Source organism: Siphateles boraxobius, unplaced genomic scaffold, assembly GCF_051911475.1.
Source record: "Siphateles boraxobius isolate OS27281-9 unplaced genomic scaffold, OSU_SipBor_1 22, whole genome shotgun sequence".
Taxonomy (NCBI): Eukaryota; Metazoa; Chordata; class Actinopteri; order Cypriniformes; family Leuciscidae; genus Siphateles; species Siphateles boraxobius.
This window is the reverse complement of record NW_027508833.1, coordinates 20,302,722-20,324,872: the sequence shown is the minus strand read 5'-3', so window position 1 is coordinate 20,324,872 and position 22,151 is coordinate 20,302,722. Positions and strand designations below refer to the sequence as shown.

The 22,151-nt window shown below is 35.2% G+C and overlaps 1 protein-coding gene across 6 annotated transcripts; it reads left to right on the top strand.

Moving 5' to 3' along the window:
• The first annotated feature begins 99 nt into the window (after positions 1 to 99).
• mia2 (MIA SH3 domain ER export factor 2) lies at positions 100 to 22,106 on the top strand. 6 transcript variants are annotated; one of them, XM_077239048.1, is made up of 31 exons: positions 101 to 340; positions 526 to 659; positions 806 to 898; positions 2,149 to 5,069; positions 5,100 to 5,776; positions 5,997 to 6,305; positions 6,488 to 6,561; positions 8,661 to 8,792; positions 8,890 to 8,911; positions 9,035 to 9,123; positions 9,504 to 9,575; positions 10,735 to 10,845; positions 10,917 to 10,988; positions 11,081 to 11,185; positions 11,328 to 11,450; positions 14,389 to 14,494; positions 14,567 to 14,613; positions 14,821 to 14,911; positions 15,332 to 15,470; positions 15,615 to 15,716; positions 15,885 to 15,945; positions 16,309 to 16,344; positions 16,452 to 16,519; positions 16,611 to 16,681; positions 16,773 to 16,904; positions 17,525 to 17,650; positions 18,982 to 19,086; positions 19,449 to 19,501; positions 19,578 to 19,638; positions 19,669 to 19,770; positions 20,718 to 22,106. In XM_077239048.1, exons 1-31 carry the CDS (start codon positions 220 to 222, stop codon positions 20,897 to 20,899), a joined length of 6,537 nt encoding a protein of 2,178 aa, XP_077095163.1. In that variant the 5' UTR covers positions 101 to 219; the 3' UTR covers positions 20,900 to 22,106. The 6 variants fall into 6 exon arrangements, with proteins under 6 accessions (XP_077095165.1, XP_077095163.1, XP_077095162.1 ...); XM_077239051.1 differs by having other exon boundaries at positions 103 to 340; positions 2,149 to 3,490; positions 4,637 to 5,069; positions 19,575 to 19,770; XM_077239047.1 differs by having other exon boundaries at positions 19,578 to 19,770.
• The last annotated feature ends 45 nt before the right edge of the window (positions 22,107 to 22,151 follow it).

Here is a 22,151-nt window from a genome sequence, read left to right as displayed (position 1 = left end):
TCCAATGCGAGTTTGTGATGTGGCGTGTGGTGATGTTAATGATTTACTGACAGTAACCTATAATCCAATCTCTGCTTGTCAGAATGTGATCTGCAGAGATTGGCTCATTCTCTGACAAGACAGAGAGAATGACGTTTAGCTGGGATTTAGCTTGGCTTTCCCTCTGACTATTGGATTTTGAGAATGTATATGATCTACTGAGATGAAGGGAATTGCTGGATGAATCCAAACATGGCAGCTGTGCGTTCATTCATTTTGTTTCAAGTTGTCTTTGGCTTTTTACACCACGGTTTGGGCCTGATTTCAGACTACAAATTATGTGGAGACCCCGAATGTGAAAGTAAGTTGATCATTTATATTCAAATACCATAAAAGGAAAGATTAGACTGAAACTGTGATGTGTGTTTACCTGCGCATCTTATAATTATATGGCTCTGTGCAAAATATTTCAATTATGTGATTCATGTGCAAGATATTGTCATGCTTTCTTATCTTTGATTTTTTTTCCGTTTCTCATTTCTTCAGGCATGATAAGTCGTGTGCAGGCACAGAGAGACCATATAGCTAAAGACTGCCGCTTTCTAAACCTCAAAAAAGGGGATATGATCACTGTTTACTACAAACTCACCGGAAAAAGAAATGATCTCTGGGCAGGAAGTGTGAGTCTACCCTTTTCTGATTAATTAAATTGTTGATTAATTAAAAATATGCATGTATGGGTTTAATGTTCTTCAAGCTTATTAAGTTTACTGATAAATAAAAACATTATATTATCATTATATTCATAATATTTTACATTTTGCAGATAGAAAAGCTGTCCGGATTGTTCCCAAAAGATGCCATCAAAGTTGATCAACTGTTTATTGATGAGAAAAAGGAAATCCAGGTGCCGACCCAGGTAATTTACATTAAAAAAAAAGGTAGTGGATGCAGATACGTAATATGTATTGTGTGTTGACAAATAATAAAGACAGATGCCACATAGGGCTAAATGCATAACATTTTAAAACGAACACTATGCAAATATATTAGTATTATATAATTTGAAATGGCGGGGAAGAATGCAAGTGCAATATTTGTGTTATTTTAATGTTATGGTAACCTAAAAAATGTGACACATCTACTTTAACTGGTTTTAGGCTGAAAATAGTATTTAATATAATCAAATCAACGTATACAATCAGTTACAGCAACAAAAACAATCCATGACATCATGGAGTGCAAATTCACCCTGTTTTCTTAATGCATGTTATTGAATGATTCATCTATGCATAGGTTTCTTTTCTTTTCTTCTTCTTTTTTTTGACCTTCAAAATGTCACAACTAAGTCGTCCGGTGAAATGAAATGAAATGAAAAGAAATGTCTCCAATCATTTTGTCAGCAAAAACCCCGTCCCTTTCTTACAGTTGACTGCAAGCTTGCATTCAGATTTGCCTCCATCCAAACAATTGATGGATTTCTACCCTACGCTCCTAAAAATAAAAGTTCTTTATTGCCATCAGTAGAACCTTTCCACTGGACCAAAGGTTATTTATAGAGGAACATTTTTTATTTTACAGTCCTGTTCCACATGTACAGACTAAGCACTTTTTATAGCAAATACAATAACTGGGTAATAACTAGGTAACCCTGAACCTACCCCTAAACCTAACCTTAACCCATGCAGTTACCTTATATTACCCAGTATTTTCTTAGGTAAATACACGTACTGTAAAATAAAGTGTAACTGAAAAAGGTTTTTTAAATTATTCAAATATTCTTTAAACTAAGAAAATAATGGTTGTTCTATGAACTGTTTACTGTAAGGTTCTTTGGGGAACCAAAAATAGTTATTCTATGGCTTCACTGCAAAAAAAAAAACCTTCTTGTAACCTTTATTTTTAATTAAGATTGTATTTTGTTTTTTCGATTATCCATTTCACCTGTGTCACAATACAGAGGAAAAGATCTGTCAATACTTCGGTCACTTCAAAACTTTAAGGCTCGGATCAGGTAGAAATAGATAATTTTTCACTTCAGTGAACAGAACTATCTGACTCAACTTAGCTGGTGTGTTGACAAAGAAATCAAATTTTTCCATGTATGCTGATTTGGTTAGAATAGAGTCAACCAAGAACATAAATATTAATCATAAATTCTCTCCTCAGGAATATGACTTCATCTGCTTTGATGAAAATGGTTCAGTCATTGAGCACAGCACTGCATTTAATGACCTGGAAGATTTCACACAAGAAAGCCAAGAAAGCGATATCAATGAACTCCATAACAAACCTACTGTTAGAGAAGAGAGTGAACCCAGAACGATTTATGTTCAAGATGTTTCTGATCAAAACAGCCACAAGACAACAGAAAAAGGTGGGTCTTCATGGATAGGCTCTGCTGTTAATGGATGGTTTGGCAGGAATGAACAAAGCAATGATGAACCACAGGATAAAAGCAGTGAAGAATCCTTCAAAAGCAGGAAAATAGTGATGGATATCGAGGAGAACCACGTGGAGGAGAAGACGAACTCTGGAACATTTCGATGGATCAGGGGTGAACTGACCAATGCTTTTGGATTTGGAAACAAGGATCTAAAGACTGACACTCAGGACAATATTGAGAACCCAGCAAATGATAAAGACACCTCATCTCAGGAGTCTAGCTCCTGGATAAGTATGGGTAGAGATGTCTTGGGCTTTAGTGAAGACAATAATCCAGCTGCAACTAAACCTGAAGCTGAGATGGCAGATGAAAACACACACATGGAGGACCAAAGCATTCTTAACCCCAGTCAGAACATGGATGTGGATGACAAAATACAGAGAGATGAAAACAACCCTGATGACAGTGTGGGGAACAAGGATGGTCCCATGGAGAACATGAGATCAGAAAATGAAAAAGTAGAGGAACAGACGGGGTGGTACGGCAACATGTACAACGGAATTACAAACCTTTACAAAGAAGAGCAAACTAAACAAGATGAGGATGATGGAGGTAAAGACAGTTTGTCTGAGGAAGGAAGCCCTGGATTCTCTACAAACACTGAGAACATGGAAACCAAAGAGTCAGAATCAAGCTCAGAGTCCATATTTTCAGTCAGCGGCCTGACATCAGTGCTTAAACTGCCATTTCAGGCAGACACAATAGTAAAGAGAGTTGAGGAAAATACAGCAAAGGAAGAAGATCCAAATAAGAAAGACTTTGATGAGGAACAAAATAATAGCGAGGATCAAGAAGAAGAAATGTTGAGTGATATTGATGAGCAGGACTCAAACCCAATAGACAATGATGTACTTAGTAAAACTCAGTCACTGTCTGATAAAACCAAAGATAGCATTGCATTTGATAGCACTGAAGAATCTAATATGACAGAAGACGGCACAGACAAGTCAGCAGATCATTTAAATGAAGAAGGTAAAAGTGCAAACAATGCTGATGTTTTAGAGGGAGAGGTGGAGCAAGACATGCAAAGTGATGAGGAAAAGACAGCAAAGGAGGTAGATTCAGGTAAGGAGGACTTTCTTGAGCAACAGAAGTTGAAAAAGGAAGAAATTATGTCTGATGTTGACGATGTTGATTTAATTAGTGAAACTCAGGCACTATCCGACGAAACAATGACTTTAAAAGACAGTGTTGCATCTGATGACATTAGAGAAATAGATGACTTTTCTCAAAAATCTAACACCCAAAATGACAATGATGTTAAATCTGCAAATGATTTAATTGATGTTATTCAAAGCAAAATCAAATCGACTGATTCATCTGATGACATTTCAGAGGACAAGCTGACACAAAGTCTGTCTGATCAAGACAATTTAGACACTATCAAACAGCAAAAAAGTGATTATGATCAAATTAGCACAGACACTGCAGCTGGTGCTGATACATCTGAACTGCCAGAGATAGATATTCATAATGAGTTGCATTATCAAAAAGCACTAGAATCAAATGTTTCAGATTTGCACATTGACTCTCATATTAAGACTGTAACAATTAGTCAAAGTGTAAATGCAGATTTGAATTCGAAACTGACTGTGGATGCATTATCAGAATACATTAATGAAAAATGTTTAGCTGAAGATGACCAAGGTACATCGAAAGAAGATGGTGAGTTAGTTATGGACAAAAATGACGAGTTAGTTATGAGCGAAAATGATAAGTTAGTTATGGACAAAAATGACAAGGTAGTTAAGGACAGAAATGACGAGTTAGTTATGGACAAAAATGACAAGTTAGTTATGGACAGAAATGAAGACTTAGTTATAGACAAAAATGACAAGTTAGTTATGGACAGAAATAATGAGTTAGTTATGGACAAAAATGTCAAGTTAGTTATGGACAGAAATAATGAGTTATTTATGGACAAAAATGACAAGTTAGTTATGGACAAAAAGTACGAGTTAGTTATGGACAGAAAGGATGAGTTAGTTGTGGACAAAATTGACAAGTTAGTTATGGACAAAAATGCTGAGTTACTTATGGACAGATATGAGGCACAATTAGATGATGTATTATCAAAAGACATCACATTTTACGAAGAAAAGCTATCAGATTCAGAAGCTCTTGGAACGGAAATGAGCAATAAACATAAACTGGACACAAACATAAGGCCTTCTGATGAAGGAACTTCTCATATTTCCACTCTTGGAACAGATGAATCAGCTGTTATTAGTGAAGAAAATACAGACTTTGAGCCAAATTCAGCCCTAAACGCCACAGATGATGAGATGGATAATACCAGCGACTCGCATGATGTGTTACTGGAGATACAAAAAGCAGGTATTAGTATTGTTAAGGATACTGATTCAGAAGGTGAATATGCAGATGAGGTTGTAGTGAATAGAGAGCAACAGGAATTAGGTAGAGTTTCTGAACCTACAGAGAACTGTTTTAAAACAAAAGAGCTAAAGGGTGACACACAAATCACAAACAAGACTCTGATAGAGGAAACCCATACAAGAAGCCCACCATTGAACACACCTGATGGATCTACTAATTCAAAAGATGGTGGTCATGATCTCAGTTTACCAGAAAATGCAGACACTGATACAATTCTTAACGCTGTTAGTACTGAAGACCCAGGTGACTATACCACCTCCAAAGAAACAAAATTAACAGATGATATCTTCTCGGAGAATGACCCAGTTCAGGATGGCAGTATACATAATATGCTTGATCAAAATCAGAGTGTTGAACACGAAGAGGAGACTGACACTGCAAATATGGAGGATCAAACTGATTCAGAAAGTGTCACGAAAAGGGAAGAAAGTGATCAAACCGATCCAGAAAGTGTCAAGAAAAGGGAGGAAAGTGACACAGGTGCCACCTGGGATCAAAGTGATAGTGACATGGCGGTGCAGTCGGAAGATAAAGAGGAACGGGGTGAAAAAGAGCGGCCTGGAAGCCCTGAAATTCAAGAAAAAAAGACTGTCAACCATTATACAGAAACTTCTAAAGAATATACAAACTTATATCCTCATCTGAGTGAGCAGAATATTCAAGATCTTTTAGATTTATTCGGAGACCACAAGTTATCTTGGCTGGAATCCAAACTAGGAAACACTGATGCAGGCCAAGATAATAAAGATCTCGAAGAACTCAGTGACTTTGAACAGCTGTTGGAATACCATATGAAGATGAACACAAAAAAAGGATGTAATCAGCAAGATAACAGTTTTCCTGACAAGAATAATATTAATGAATACCCAGCACTACAAAAACTGTATACCCTCTTATCTACTCTAAGAGAGAAATATTCATCAGTGATAACAGAAGTCAGTGTAGAAAGCCCAGGTACTGATGATTTGAAACTGATAATTTAAAAAAAAAAAAACTCCTTAAGAGCATGGCAGATAGGCCTACTAGATTTCATAATTTTGGTGAATACTGCATGGGACAAAAACTTTTGCATATGTAATTGATGGGAAATCTAGGTTTTGTGATCTTACTCTTTGATTTATGGTATAATGTTAAAGTTGTCCTTTTCTATAATGTTCCCTCTCTTTCATCACAGGTATCAGCGAAGATGGCTGTGTTCATGAAGCATGTCTAGATGTGAATAAGAATACACTAATCTCCTCAACAGAGCTTAAATATAATCAAGTTACCCAAGACAGATCTGATATAAATGACTTGAGCAACCCTCAAAATGAGCCAGTCACAGAGGAGAAGTACCTTTCAGCGAATGGAGCTAATGTGGAGGGTGTTCAGACTGATGAGCAGGAAATAAGAAAGCATGAGGATTGGGTATCTTCTGAAATCAATAAAACAACTTCCCAAAACCATGGTCTAATCTCGGAGGAGCATGTTGAATCACAGAAAGGTAATCAATTTTTGATATCATCCTAAAATAAAAATATTAAAATTTTGTCATAACTGTCATAATTTACTCATCCACCTGTTGTTCCAAAACAATCATGAATAAATAACCTTTGAGGCGTGACATTTCACCGCATTAAATAGTAAATGTTAAACGCTTATGTGTGTTTTTATTCTTTTTGACAGGTGAAGGGAAATTTTATCAAATGGCAGTTTTTGTTGAAGTCACAATTAATGAAATTGCATCTATAGTGGACAAGGTAGGTCTTCATGTGAAATGGTGTAGGAAAATTTGTTTGGTGTTTTTTTTTCATATTAAAGGCAAATCAACAAATTAACCTATGTGAAATATATAGCTAGTGTTTAAAAAGATTAAACACCTTAAATGTCTGTTTTTGCCTTTTAAAATCATAATTTTGACCAATCCCTTTTTGACTGTATAATAATTAAAATAATACAATGTCATAGTTTAGAAAAAATATGTAATTGATATTCTATTTATTCTAGTATTTTTTGTATGTTTTTAGTATGATTTTAGGCTACAGTAAATGTACAGTATAGGCCTAACGTTACATACTGTATATTTATCTCCTGATTATACCATATAATAATCAATAGAGAAACAATAATCTGAAGCTACTATTTGTTCAAAATATATAATATAATATATCCTGAAATATATTATATAATATATAATATACGTCGTGGAAACTGCCGACGACTAGTCTATTTTCTGTCTTGACATGTTGCCAAAGTGTCATATTTCGCACTCAAGCCAAGTTAAATATATTTAACAGTATTTATTACTTGTATATAACTAAATACTTAGAAAGTAAATTAAGTAGTCATTTTGAGATAAATAAGTCGAATCCAGACAGACTTGAGCTGCTCAACCGGTCTCTAGTCCAGTGACTTTGTTTATAGAGGTATATTATATTTACCTGACACACCCACATGAAACATACTTACCCACAAACCAAAACTATAGACGTTTCATAACCAGCCCATGACAAATATTTTTTTTTCCGTGAATGCTTATTGACTAATTCCTGTGTCGCTAAGTAAGTCTGTCACTTTAAAACTCGAACGGGCATTGTGGCGTTCAGCAATTGGTGACGTGTGGAAGAAACCATAACCCTTATAGGGGGTATTAATGTTTTGTGGAATTTACAGTTTCTCGCATAAAAGCAACATACTGTTTATATGAACAAAATACGTATGTTTGTCTTTTAAAAAAACAATAAAACAAATATATGTAGTGTCCTACTTAAATTTTACAGACACAAGCTCTCATGTGTTAAGAATCCCCCCTTAAAAAGGAAGAGTGCGCTCTTCCTCAATGCGCACTAGCAGTGCAGAGCAGCATCCGGCGGCACCATGGCATAACAACAGATAAATTAACAGATTACAGAATAACTCAGTTTGAATATAATCATGGCAGACGAATTTAAGGCCGAGTCGGTTGCCACAGAACCGACTGACATGAAAGGAGCAGCGAATATTTACTACACACTCGCGGTGGAGAAAATCAAAGATGTATGTGTCAGTGTCTGTGAATGATGAAACTGCGTTAGTGTGTATGTGGGGCAGCTGTCAGCAGGTGTCATATATATTTCTATAAAGGTTTATATTTCTAAGTTAACTATCATAGTAACTGTTACACATAATTTACTAGATTGGAGTATTTACTATATGTATACTGGCTTTTAAATGTGTAAACTGCTCTATGTTAAGGCATATAGCTGGTTAGCATTGATGCATCTGGTTGCTCATTTCAGCCTATTTTATCGTTGATTTATTAAACGTAACGTTAATTATTTACAGATCTACATCAGCTGACTTTATTTACCAGTTTATAACGAATTAAATTGTGTAGTGTATATGTTGTTCTTTTACATCTTCCAGTGGCATTGGTTTTGGTCAGTGACTGCTTGTCAATTACAAATGAGGATGTCTGAGATTATAAAAATGAGAAATATTATAGTTTAACACGTGGTAGGTTGTTAGAGTACTTTATATAATTTTCATTTGATTTTAATTTAATTATTTTAATGAGTTAATGTCAGGTGGTGTAACAGTAAAGTAAAAAGTGCTAAAATATTTTCTTTGAAAATTGGTCGATTTGTGTAATATGAATTATTATTATTTTTTAGAAGTAATAAAGGTTTATGCGAAATTACTAATAGGTCTAAAAGGTCTCATCATAGAAAAATGGTGTTAGATTATCTATAGGACATCCCATTTAAAAGTTTGTGTTCACTTTCTATCTATGTATGCATGTATGACAAAGGGAAAGACATTTTTATATTTTATACTTTTCATTTTTTCAATCAGTTTAACTGTTTAACTTCTGTTTTAGGTTGTGTCTTCACTTCCTGACGATATACGGCCTGGCCCTGACTTATATGGACTTCCATGGGAAGCTGTGGTTTTCACAGGATTTTTAGGTTTATGCACACTGCTTCTGTTCAGCTGCAGGTTCATTCATTCTGTAAGTCAGTCATTTCTGCTCACAATAAAACATGCATACTTTATGAATGTCATCATTTCACCAAGTAATCATGAGCTTTTTCTATTTTGTTCTGCAGATGAAAAGTCGACTATATGCAAGTGGGTGTTTTCCCATTTCTTTATCTTATTGGCTCTTTGCTTTTAACCTGTCCTTATTATCAGTTTAACTGATCCTTACTGTCAGCTCTCAATTGATCGTCTGGCTGTTGGCTTTTTTTGCAGGTAAAGAAAAGCAAATGGCACATAAAGTGGCTGAACTGCTTGATGAAAAGTGCAAAGTGCTGGAGACATTCAGTGAGGTTAAACAGAAGGTGAGAAATTCCATGTTATACACTTCATTTCAAACTGTGGTCCGGAGACCCCCAGGGCGTCGCAAGGGAATGCTAAAGGGTCTGTGGAAACCTTTAGAGAAAAACCGTGTAAAAAAAACCACAACAAATAGAGTAAAATAAATAAGTAAATAATGAGTTTAACAGTACGGTACTATAATAGGTAGAAAGGGTAATAATTTGACTTGATAGTGAAATAATTAAGAATAATATTTTAAACATATTTTTCACAATATACATTGGGTCTTTGAACAAGAAACTATATATATGCCTTGCATGAGAATTATTAAATTTGGGGGTCTTTAGCGTCTTAAAGACTGAAAACACCTACTCTAAACAATGCTGTCTGTCTGTCTCAACAGTTTGACAACCTAGAGTCCACACTGCAGAACAATGGCATGTCTGCGCAAGCTGCAGAAAATGACTGTTTAGAGGTAAAGACAATCATTATGTGTGTGTTTTTTTCCTTTAAATATGGTTTTTTTCTCAACAATGTTTGTCTTTTTGGAAGTGTTAATTACTTTTTAATAACCTCAAATGTAATATATTAGAGATTGTGGTAGCACTTTATTTATATATGTTCCCCATGATGTGCATACTATTTACGTATTCTAGTAATTGCAATAACTAGGTTCTAACCCTAAACCTTCCCCTAAACCTAACCTTAACTCATGTAGTTACCTTATATTATCCAGTACTTTCTAAGGTAAGTGCACTTTAAGTAAACGCAAGTGCACGTAAAGTGCAATTGAGATTGCATTACACATAGTTGTCAATCAAATCTGTTTGTAAAAAAACAACAACATGCAATTACTTAGCCACTAATGTTTAAAGTGCCCCTATTATGCTATTTTAAAGGTTCCTGTTTTTGTTTTGGAGGTTTCCAACAATAGGTTTACATGCATCTCATTTTCTCATAATATACATTGCAGCATCACCTCTTTTCTCACAGTGTCTAAAATGGCTTGATCACGGATCCGGTCCCTCTAAACCCCTCCTCTCTGAGAGCCTGCTCTGCTCTGATTGGTCAGACAACTCACTCTGTTGTGATTGGTCTACCGCTTACAGTGCTAGTCGAAAACGAAATGGCCATTACCAAATTACTTCTTCAGCACTTGTATAGACAGTTATACGAACAGTAACAATGGCGTCGGTATTACCGTATATCCTTTGGAAGTTCATGCAAAATGGATTTGCTTCGCAGCACAAAACACAGCGTCTTTTCAACATGTCGACAACACTAACCAAACACTTCCAGGCCTCAGCTACAATTACAGTGTTTGAGGGCGGGTCAAAATAGACGTTGTTTGCGGGCAGCCAAAGAAGACCATTGACGGACAGTGGACATTATACAGGAAATAAGACTGGAATAGGTGACAACTCGTTTCGGCAATTCAGACTCTATTCTTTTAGGATACGATAACTTTATTTGTTTTGCACTTTGACCTTTAAAACTTTGCAGACCTTTTACATTCACAAACCGCTATATTACACACTGAATGAAAGGTAAAGCATAATAGAGGCACATTAAAGGAAAAACTTGTCTCCCTGACCACTTCACTTACTTGACCCTTGTCCAATTATTGCCCTTAGGTGTCGTCAAAGAAACTTGAGCAATCAAATGCTCAGATTAAAAATGAAATTAAGAGGCTACAAGAAGAGCTGTCCCAACAAAACAAAGCAAGAAAACAACAAGAGGATCAGGTAATGTCATACACACAGATGCACGTTATATTTCCTGAATCTGACTAAACGGCTTTATATCTGTTTTACAGCTTGCTGAACTCGAGCAGATTTTAAGTAATTTAGAAGAGGAAGCAAAAGATCGAAAGTCTCAGTTAGAACAGGTATTGACTTTGAATATGATGCATATTTCATTCATATTCCTCAATAATTGTCATTTGTAATTCAATACTGTTGCCTGTATTTTCATGTGCAGGACAACACAACACTGAAGATTCATGAGATCAACACAGAGAGACTACAGAAAAACCTGCAGGCGGCCAAAGAAGAGCATGCAATGCTGCTCGAGAGTAAAGCACAGGTGAGATTTGTGTTTGTGTGTTTAGTTTGGAGAGAAAAAAATGATATATTTTCGAGCTTTAAGTGTTATAAAATCACTGTGATGCAAGACGTTTCATGGCTTACATTTACCATGAGTGTATGAATGGCCATCACCACTACAGCTGGTGCAAGAAGCAGAGGGCTGGGGTGAACGTCTCGGTGAGCTGGAGGAGGAGATGAAAATGTGTGAAAGATCTCATTCTGGCATGCTGGAGGACTGCACTAATAAAGACGAACGCATCAAGGTAAAAACACATCCACACCAAAATAGTAGTTGACTAGTATGGGTTTGTCAAGTATATATGCCAGTATATACACTACTGTTCGAAAGTTTGGAATTGGTAAGATTTTTTTAACAATGTTTTCGAAAGAAATTGGTTTGAAAGTTTTAACTGTTTTTTATTTTAATATATTTTATTACATAAAATATAATTTATTCCGAAGCTGAATTTTCAGCATCATTACTACAGTCTTCAGTGTCACTTAATCCTTCAGAAATCATTCTAATATGCTGATTTGCTGCTCAAGAAACATTTATTATTAGGGATGCACCGAAATGAAAATGGGCCGAAACCGATATTTAAATATGCACTTGCCCAAAAACCCAAACCGAAAATAAATAATCAATTAATTAATCAAACTTATTTTATAATAAATACTCAGATAGCTAAAACTGAGTACAAACATTTAAATTGCACTTACGGCAGGTTTTAAATTAACTATAAACTGTAATAACTTGTTTTCATGACTCTAGTTTCATACATTAAATAATGAAGACATTACTAACAGGTTAAGTACAAATATAATGAATATGTAAAACAGTGGTGCATATATTAGGCGAAAAGTTTTTTTTTTTTTCTAACTAATGAGTTTATGAACATTGAATTGCTTTCTTGGAGTTAACATTAAGGGACATTCAATAGCCTACAAGCTGTTTTATTAATGTATTTCCCCGGTTGATACACTGATTAAGCATTAACATGAGACATGTAATTTTGGTAAGTTGTAGGGTATTTTTCAACATAACTTACGGTGTTCACCATTGTTTATTTCGTGCTAACTAGTAGTAAAGAGGAAATGAGATGATTGGTTCACATGGGCTTGATCCCTGAGGCTACAGATCTATCATGCCATATTAAAGAGTGCCAAAATGACAATTATTGTTTGAATTTCATATAAAAATCATACGAATTTTAAAGTTGAGACTTTGCTACATATTAAAAGTGACAAAGGGCAAAGCTTTTTACAATTATTGGATGGAGGAAGGCGCGCTACACGTATTTAGTGAAATTTTGTTCAGGTATCAACAGAAAAACGCACAGACTAAAGAAATTTGATTTCAGAAACCATATCATTTCAGATTAAAATCAAGAAATTAATATTGACAATCCAGAGCTAGTGTCCACACAGCTGACTGTTGTAGCTTATCCACGTTGTGTGCACGAAATGGATAAAAACATGCCATTGGAGAAGTGCAAATTAAACTTCTGTAAGCCAAAATTTCGGTGCATCCCTATTTCTTACTATTATCAATGTTTAAAACAGAACAGCATTTATTTGAAATATAATTTTTGTAACCAAGTAAGAGTCTTTACCGTCACTTTTGGTCAATTTAATGCATCCTTGCTGAATAAAATAATTAATTAAAAAAAAAAAATATATATATATATATATATATATATATATATATATATATACACATATATATATATATATATATATATATATATATATATATATATAGATATAATCTCTTACTGACTCCAAACAGTAGTGTATGTGATATAATAAATTGCTATCAAATTAGATGTACACATTTTGGAAAATATATTGTAGAGCAACATTATTAATTGTTAAAAGATTGCGATCTCGGTTCAAACACCCACACAATCTTATTCCTAAATGACAACGATACCTTATTTCTATTAAACCTTTGACAAGTACGATCACAGCGAAACATAAATCTTGGTTGGCACTACTGCTCATCCAGAGAGAGCAGTTGTCATGGATACAGGGCTCCAGACTAGCATTTGAGAGCAATAGCACCTGTGCCACTTAGTTCTACAGATGGTGGTGCCAGCACCTGATTTGGTGGCGCTGGGGGGATTTTTAATCAAAGTTAATTTAATACATTTGATTAATTGATATTATTTATTTAGTTTGATTAATAATCAGATAATTAATATTGTTTTGCATTAATAAGTGCATTTACTAGTGATATTGCATGTTTGTTTTTTGGAAATTTGACAATAAAACACTGAGCTGGAATTGAGATGCATATAAAATGTACTTTTATTAACAACAGTAATGTACAAAAACCTATGTAAATATTGTTCTATTAAATGTACCATTGTTCTGTAGTATTATACTGAATTGATTGACAGCTTCAGTGTTTATAAAAGGAGCACACTTTACTTGCTTTCTATGTAGTGTAATTCAGTCACAATTTGAAGACCAACTTTTTTTTAAGTCAATAAATGCTCTTCTGCCACCATCTTCTGGTTATAGTGGTAATTTCATGTCTTTAAAAAGGTATTTGTTTGCCACAAAGTGTTAGTTTTCCTACATCTTTAAACTTTTAGTTTTACAAATCATCACATTAAAAATAAAATTAAAATTGCATATTTAGAGCTTTGAAGTGCTGAAAAAAGTGTGAAGCACTTGAAAGTCCTTGAAATGTGATTGAATTTTTACTCACAGAAGGTAGTACGAACCCTGAGATGAATAATGTAAAAACATTCGACTATTTTTGCCACAATACCATGGTTACACTTAGCATTGCTACATTAAATCCATGGGGAATGTTTGTGGATTGAAAAGCCTTCTATAACTTGTTAGTTTATGGCACAGTTTCTCCTGGTTTCCATTTCAGAGCTGTTTGATCCGATACGGTTTATAGTATTCTCCGCCAAATTTGAATGCTTCTCACTAGATCTTGTAGTAGCGATGTTATTAATACAGCTTTTATCAGTTGGGCAGTAAGGTTGTGGAACCAGTGCGATCACTAACAAAATGTAGTCGCATCGGCAGAAAAAAAGGTCAGAAAGTCTGGAGCCCTGGAGCATTAGGTCACAGTCTGTCCACCGTCACATTGATCTGTCCACACAATCTTGTACGCAAAACTGCATTTCAGTAAAACTGTATTTCAAAAAATCTGTTTTTCTTTTTCTTTCCTTATATCAGTCCCTGACAGAGTGCCTTTTGAAGATGAGAGATTGGGATTCTGAGGACGAGAGCAGCTTTGATGGCAGCACTAATACAGCTAGGACTGAGAATGGAGACAGTTCAGGTGGGAATATTGTTAGTCTGTTTTTAAGTCAAGTCTTGAAGAATCGTCTCATGAATTTTGTTATGCTTGCAGAGTCCCATAAGAAGCAAAAAGTACAGAAACTCATTGAAGCTGCCAAGGTATTCCTACTCACATCCTGGTTGTCTCAAACATAGTGAACCACCTAGATCATGGCACATATGACTGCCAAACATGATGTCTAGGATGGAGCTCATTAGGTTTTAAAACACAACCCTTGTGTCAGATTAAATTAATAAAACCTGTCTACATCCAGAATACTAATAGAAATTATGCTATAAATAAGGGAGTCCTTCTATTTGCCACAGATGAGTGCAGACTTAAAGTCCATGGAGGAGGACAAAAACAGGGTGTTTGCCAAACTTGCAGATGAAATGAAAGCCAAAGAAGATCTCCAAGGTAAACCGTTTGGTTCCTCCACAATTCAAACGGGTTTTAAGATGCATGAAACTTTTAGTTTGATATATTATTTTGTTGATTCAAAAGAGTTTTGATTGGTTGTAGAAAGACAATAAAGACGAGATCTTTAGGCACCGTATGATTTTGTTTCCGATTAATTTGTATTCTTATCTTGCATCACGATGGATTTGCTTTCAAATTTATTTATAAAGCACATTTAAGAAAACAACTATTTTTTGCCAAAGTGCTGTACAACACAGGGTCACAATAAAACAAGTGAAACACATAAAACACAACATGCAAATATTATGATGAGCAATACAACTGGAGCTGATTTGGTTTAGCCTGATTATATTAAACACTATAATTTAGACTCTAAATGAAGATTAGATTTGTTTTCTTGTTTCTCTGTATTCTAAGAGGGGATCAAACAACTTGAGGGGCAGAAGGAGGTGTTGGAGTCAGAGAGTGCCAGCTATTCTAGTGAAAGCCAGAAACTCCAGCAGAAACTCCAGATCATGACGGAGATGTACCAGGAGAATGAACTCAAACTGCACAGGTTTGGACCGGAGCACAGAAGCTGCATCTCATAAAACACAAACTTCATCTTCCACTCATTGTCTTTGCACTTTTCAGTCTCTTTTTTCATTGGAAATGAAAATACTAATGGCAATAATTCAATTATTTTTTAAACTCTGGTCAGGTTGTTGACGGTGGAGGAGAAGGAGCGCTCGCAGAAGGAGGAGAAGCTCAACAAGGCAGGCAAAAAGATCAGTCTCGCTGCAGAGGAGCTCGTCACTTATAGGTGAGATAAACTTGTTTAGCACACACGAGGAAGTCGCTGTAAGTATCTTTGAGTATGTGTTAAAATAAAAGGAAATGTCCTCTGAGAAATGCAGGAAACATAATGCAAGATGGATGTTCACCAAAACAGGAAGTTTACATTATAGTCTCTTTCACTATGTTTAAATAGACAACGAGCGAAAGACCTAGAGGAGGAAATGGACCGGACTTCACAGGCTTATAAGAATCAGGTGACGCACTTAAAATTCCTTACAGAGTTACAGCCTCTGTCCATGATTTTTTATACATATATACGTGTACATATACTGTATATATACACATATAAACACACACATATTAGGTGATTTTAATCGCTCAACAGCCCTAATAAATATATATATATATATATATATATATATTAGCATAATATGATTATAGACCATTGATATAATAAATGAAAAAAATTAATATCATAAATAAACATTTATAATACAAATATTTTTACTACAAATTAGACACAAATCTTAAAATGTTCAAAACCTGACCAATTTATAATAACCTGTTGTTGTTTTTTAGTAATATTTATTATATACATTTTTCTTTTTTTCTATCAGATTACTTCTCATGAGAAAAAGGCTCATGATAACTGGGTAAGTTGTTTTCAGACCACTTAAGTTTGATCTATGTCAGTTGTCAGTGGCTTACAGATGTATTTTGTGTCTGATACTCTCTGTATTCTGAATCGTCTGTGTTATAGCTAGCCGCAAGGGCCGCGGATCGAGACCTGGCTGATGTCAAGAGAGAAAACGCTCATCTCCGCCAGAGGTGAGATTGGCTAGAGAGTACTTTACTTTAGTGTTTTCTATACAAGAGAAGCAGCTTTTATTCATACATATGAATGTGTTTACAATTACAGGCTGACTGATGCCCAATTTAAAGTCGATATTCTTGATAAGGATATACGAGAAGGCAGACCTTTATTTAGAGGTCAGATTCTCTGCATTTCTCTTGCATAGTACATGTCTCTCTATGTTTAAAAAATGGTATTAAACATGATATGCATTTCCCCATGTCAAAGGTGAAAGATCACCATATGGACCCTCTCCTCTTGGCCGACCATCCTCAGAAACACGGGCCTTCCTGTCCCCTCCTACACTAATGGACGGCCCCCCTCGACTCTCACCTCAGTTTGTTATGGGTCCAGGCAGAGGTGATATACACAAATCCCTTCCTTTTAAATTCTTGGAAATGTCTCTTAGCTAGTATGAGCAATGTGATTTATTCATTGCATTCTCTGTCTTTAGTTGAGCAAGGTTGTGGGTATGAATTCTGTTCATTTCCCATAAAATATAGTTGGCATGTTTGCATTAAGGGTAACGGGTCTGATTTCTCACGGTTTGCTTTGCTTGGTTTAGTAAATGCTTGATGCGTGGCTATTTCTTGATGGCTTCTGTAAATTCAGCTTCATCATCAGCACCATCACAGGAATATAATTGATATATCCAGTACCATCTTTACAACTGCTCGAGAGACTATTAGTATCTATGAGTTTTTTTTATCCTCTTTAGGTTATTTATTGCATATCAATAATTAAACACCTGAGATGTACCACTGCCATTTTTTACGGTACAAAACGCACATTAAACCGTGGGCAACAAACCATTCCCCAAGTTTGCATATAGTCGAGTCTCTTCATGTTTTATTACCTCATTAATATTTTGTTGGTTGTCTCCCTTTCCACCCTTTTCCATTCTTAACTTTCTCAAATATTTGTATGTGCTGTCTCTCCACTCCATTCATCTTCCTTCACTCTCACTGTCACATAATCAGCATCCCGAGGCATGGTAGAGCCCCCTAGTGGTGGGCCAGACTTTGAGCGGAGTGGCCCTCACTCTGATAGTGGCTCACTGTCTCCCTCCTGGGACAGGGAACGCAGGGGCCCTCCCGGCCCTCCAGGTACAGTGATGTTCCCACTGCTCTGCCTGTCCTGTAGCAAGAGGAAATACTTCTCTAGCTCTCAAAAGTCAAGAACCATGAGCACATTAACATAAGTTCTCATTTTTACATATCAGTATTCAGCATTCAGTAGCTTTCTTCACGCTGAGGTTAGCCAATCATAACAGGTCATTTACATGCATATCTTAAAGGTACAGTATAGCAAAAGCCGCCTGTTTATTTATGACAATCAGAGAGAGGGAGGAAATGGTTGTGTGAAAATAGATTATAATGCAAGTAATATTATACTTACTAATATTATAAATTGACTTGAATTTATTTGAAATCGAGGTAATAAATACTGTAACAAATGGTTTGTTCATTGTTAGTTCATGTAAAGTGTTAGCGAAATTGCATTGCAAAAATAATTGCAACAAAAATGTAGAATACGCAAACAATGAGGCTTATTTGCTCATCTCCGTATCAGTTTGCTATTTATTTATGAATACCAATTATTGAACTGTCTTGTGCCTGTAATTTAGCCAACTGTGTGAAGTGAGGCTCATATAAAGGTGTTTCTGTTACTGAAGCTCAAACTCGGCTATTCAGAGGTCGCAGAGAAGCGCTGACTCATTGAAGAGTAGCAGAACTGGGCCTTCTTTGTTATAGACGTTTCTGGGTTTTTGGCCAGTGTGTCGGGCTTTGTCCCACTGCCCCCTGCTGCTCTTCACTGCTGGGCCTACTGTCGCTTCAGCGCAGTCATTAGTTATTTCATACTGCAGGTGTGAAGAGCACAGGACATCACTGTATTTTTAATGTCATTATCATCATGGCCAAAGCTACAGTGGTGGTTTTACATTGTGTGTAGAGCATCATTTCCATGGCATCCTCTGTGTTCATCAGCCAATTATTTTTAAATGTATAATAACTTAAGTTGTTATTTGTAATGCAGGGAACACTTCTTTTTTTGTTTTTTTACAGTGGCCTTGTTACACGTTACATGTAGTTACTATAGTAATAATTACTATAAATAGTGCATAATTACATCCAACTAACCTTAACCAAACCCAAACTCTAATCCTGACCTTATAGTTAATTATTATTACACAGTACTTAAATGTATAATTACACTGTAACACGGACACCTTAAAATAAAGTTTAACCGTAATGTACAATGTGTTCAAAAGTTTGTAGTGTTTAGTTACATACATACATACACATATATAAATGTATTTATTTATTTTATTTTTTAAGCTGATGCCATAATTTGCATTCAAAAGGCTCTAGGGTTTAGTTATAATAATATTTATTAATTAACGATTAACTTTTTTTAATATGTTTATTATGTTTAGGTCCCCCTCTCCCAGATCCAGGTTTGGCATATAGAAGGCCTCCTCCAGGTCTGTATCCTATGGGTCCTTTGCCTCCTAGATTTCCATACTTGGGTGACAAATCAGGTGAGCCTTTCCATGTCACCTCTTCTACAATATGTTTGACTTCTCTGCTTCTCTTAAAGGTCAACTGTAACGGTAGAATTATAAATAGCCCATATGACTCATATATACAAGCCTAACATAATAAATAATAGGGAAAAACTGAGCTCCATATTCCCATGGTACTTCGAGTACCATTATTGGCAGAAACTCCCTGCTGACTTGTTTTTATGTAGCTCATGTAATGGCATTATCAAAGCATGAATGAGCACATTTTTTGTCAACAATCCTCAATAATTAAATGAAAATGAAAATGTAAGATTGAGAGTTTGGCTCACAGATCCTTAATTTATTTACTCTCTCTGTTTTTTGTTTTGTTTTTTCAGATCCATCATTTCTAAGAAACAGCTCATCTATCAGTGAGAATGAGAGCAGAGAAGTGAGTAAACCTCTCTGTACTATATCACTCGATGGATAGCACATTTCCATAACTGAAATGTGTCTTCTCACAGCAGGGTCCTCACACGATGCCCGGTGACATGAGATCGCGCCCGGATCCAGATTTAAGAATGGGACCTCCTCCTGGTCCCCCGTTAATGGGAATACCTCCACCGATGGACCCTAGGGACCCACGTTTCCCACAAAGGGGCCCTTATGGACCTCCGGAGTTCTTTCCCCCTCGTGGGCCTGGAGTTCCCCCCATAGGCAGTAAGTTCACTTTTTCCACTTGTGTAGGTGGACATTTTTGTTGAAATGTCAGATTAAAGTCGAAGTATAAGTGCATTTGAAGCAAATTTAGCTTCTGAAATGTGAGGGTTTTTTTGCAAATGAAAAGCAAATTTATTGGGAAATAATTTAGATTTGAAAAAAATATAAATAAATTGGATAAATGATTTGATTGATAAAGTTGATTATTATTGGTTAATATTATTTTGTGATTATTATATAATTTTTAGTAATTTATTATTATTTTCAGTCTTATTATTTGACACTGTCCTAGTTCAAATCGATCAATTCTCATCATTACTATTACACTTTAACTTTTAGTTTAATTTAACTTTATATATAATGTGTGTGTGTGTGTACAAAAGGCTGCATCACTTCAGTTTTGATTCTGTAATGTAGTCTATTACAAATTTATAAATTATTTTGTTATTAGACTTTAATTTTTAATAATTACAAAATAAGACTCAGCTACTTGGATTTTATGATTATTATGAATTAAGTAATAGATGTATTTTTAATGGAAATTTGAGGTAGAATCAATTTATAGTTTTTATTATTATTATTACACTTTAACTTTTGCCATTGGATTTATTACGTGATAGGACTCAGCTATGTGGATTTTCTTTTTATTCTTACAATTTTTTCTTATTTATTTTTACAATTATTTAATCTATATACATTCATGGGAATTTGTAAAAAAGGCTGCATCATTTCAGAGTTTTCTGTCAGATTATTTGGCAGTGTTCTAGTACAAATTGATAAAATATGATCATTATTAGTATTATTACACTTACATTTTTGGCATTTTATTTATTACAAGTTTGGACTCAGCTACTTGGATTTTTTAAATTATTTTTTTACACATTTATTTAAATTATATCTATACTATATTAGTACAAACTGATAACCTTTAGTACCATTTCCTCTAGTGCGAGGGCCACTTCCCCCTGGAATGTTTGCCAGAGCTCCTATGCTGCTCCCTCAACATATGGGCAATCTTCCACCACGACATCTGTGTGACAGTTTCCCCCCTGGACCGCCTCCCAGACCCTCCCCACCAGGCAGCGAGCAGTCGCCCAACCAGTCGCCCTCTCCTCATGATGTCATCTGATCTTCCCATCTCACGCTCTCTTCCTCCCCTGCAGACTGTTTTCAGCTTCCTGTTGTTTTGCTCAGGGGGTGTTTCCTTTGATATGTAACCACAGTCGCCTTGTGGTTATCTATTTTGTCTTAGTTGAAACTTGTTTGAAAGAGCAAGCATGGCAAAGGATACAGCACATACCACTGGTTATTTTACAAAGAGGAAGTTGATGTCTGCGTTTCAGGTACAGTGTAAGTGTGCAGCCTTTCTGAACCTGTAGGTAAAGTGTAAAAAGTCAATGAGACTACCTTATAGGATTATAGGTGCTATCATGATGCTTTTTTAAATTGAAGGTAGTTGATGAAAGGTCCTCATATTTGTCAGACTGTATATATAGAAAGTGTACCAAGTATATATTGTGAATAGGATGTTGTTGAAACCCAGACTTTGGTAACTAACTTGACAAATCCAACAACTCAGTCCAGTGAACCGTCCATGTAGCGTATATATATTTATAGTTTCCTCAAATTACAATTCATGCCTTAAAAAAAAATACATGGTCTGATGAAATCATGTACATTAATAATAAAGATGTCATTGGATAACTTCCAGTTTTCTGTGCTAAGATATAAAGCGAAAAACTTGGAAATATCCAGTAAGTTAAAAAGTGTGATTCCCAGAAAGAATGCACAAATATTAAAGTGCTGGTCAATACTGATAATAGTTCTTATTATGCCTGATATCCGATAAATGGCTGGCTAATATTTAAAAAAAAAGTATACTATGGTCTAAATTAATTAAAATCAATTGTTTTAAGTGAATTTATGCATCACAACAATGTACAGTATGAAAAATGGAACTACATTGTGATTGCTATATATATATATTTAAGTGTAAAGATTAACTACACAAGTGTACAAATGTAATGTAAATGTAAACAGGAAGAATTAGCGTTTGCAATTAAATATCTAAATATGTAAAATTGCAGCAGTTTAATGCTGTACGATTATGCTTTTTACCCATAATTGAGTTATTAAAAATGCTAGTTTTTAGGAATAAACTAATGTGGTGCTTTATGAAATATTGATTTTGTTACAGCCACTCAACAATCAGCTTGGTTTTATGTGCTTTACTGAGCTCAAGGACAATGTAATCGGAACATGTTTTACACATTTTAAGTAAGATTAAATAAAACCTGAAACTGATAAATTCACAGAATAAAATATCTGATAAACAATATCACACTGACATATCATGTGTTCATAATTTCCAGATCGGGATA

Excerpts from the sequence above, each read along its gene's own strand:
- mia2 (XM_077239046.1), top strand. The coding sequence starts at position 220 with ATGAATCCAAACATGGCAGCTGTGCGTTCATTCATTTTGTTTCAAGTT. Across the intron at positions 341-525 it reads TGGAGACCCCGAATGTGAAA|GCATGATAAGTCGTGTGCAG; the intron begins GTAAGTTGATCA and ends TCATTTCTTCAG. Across the intron at positions 14,614-14,820 it reads AACTCATTGAAGCTGCCAAG|ATGAGTGCAGACTTAAAGTC; the intron begins GTATTCCTACTC and ends TATTTGCCACAG.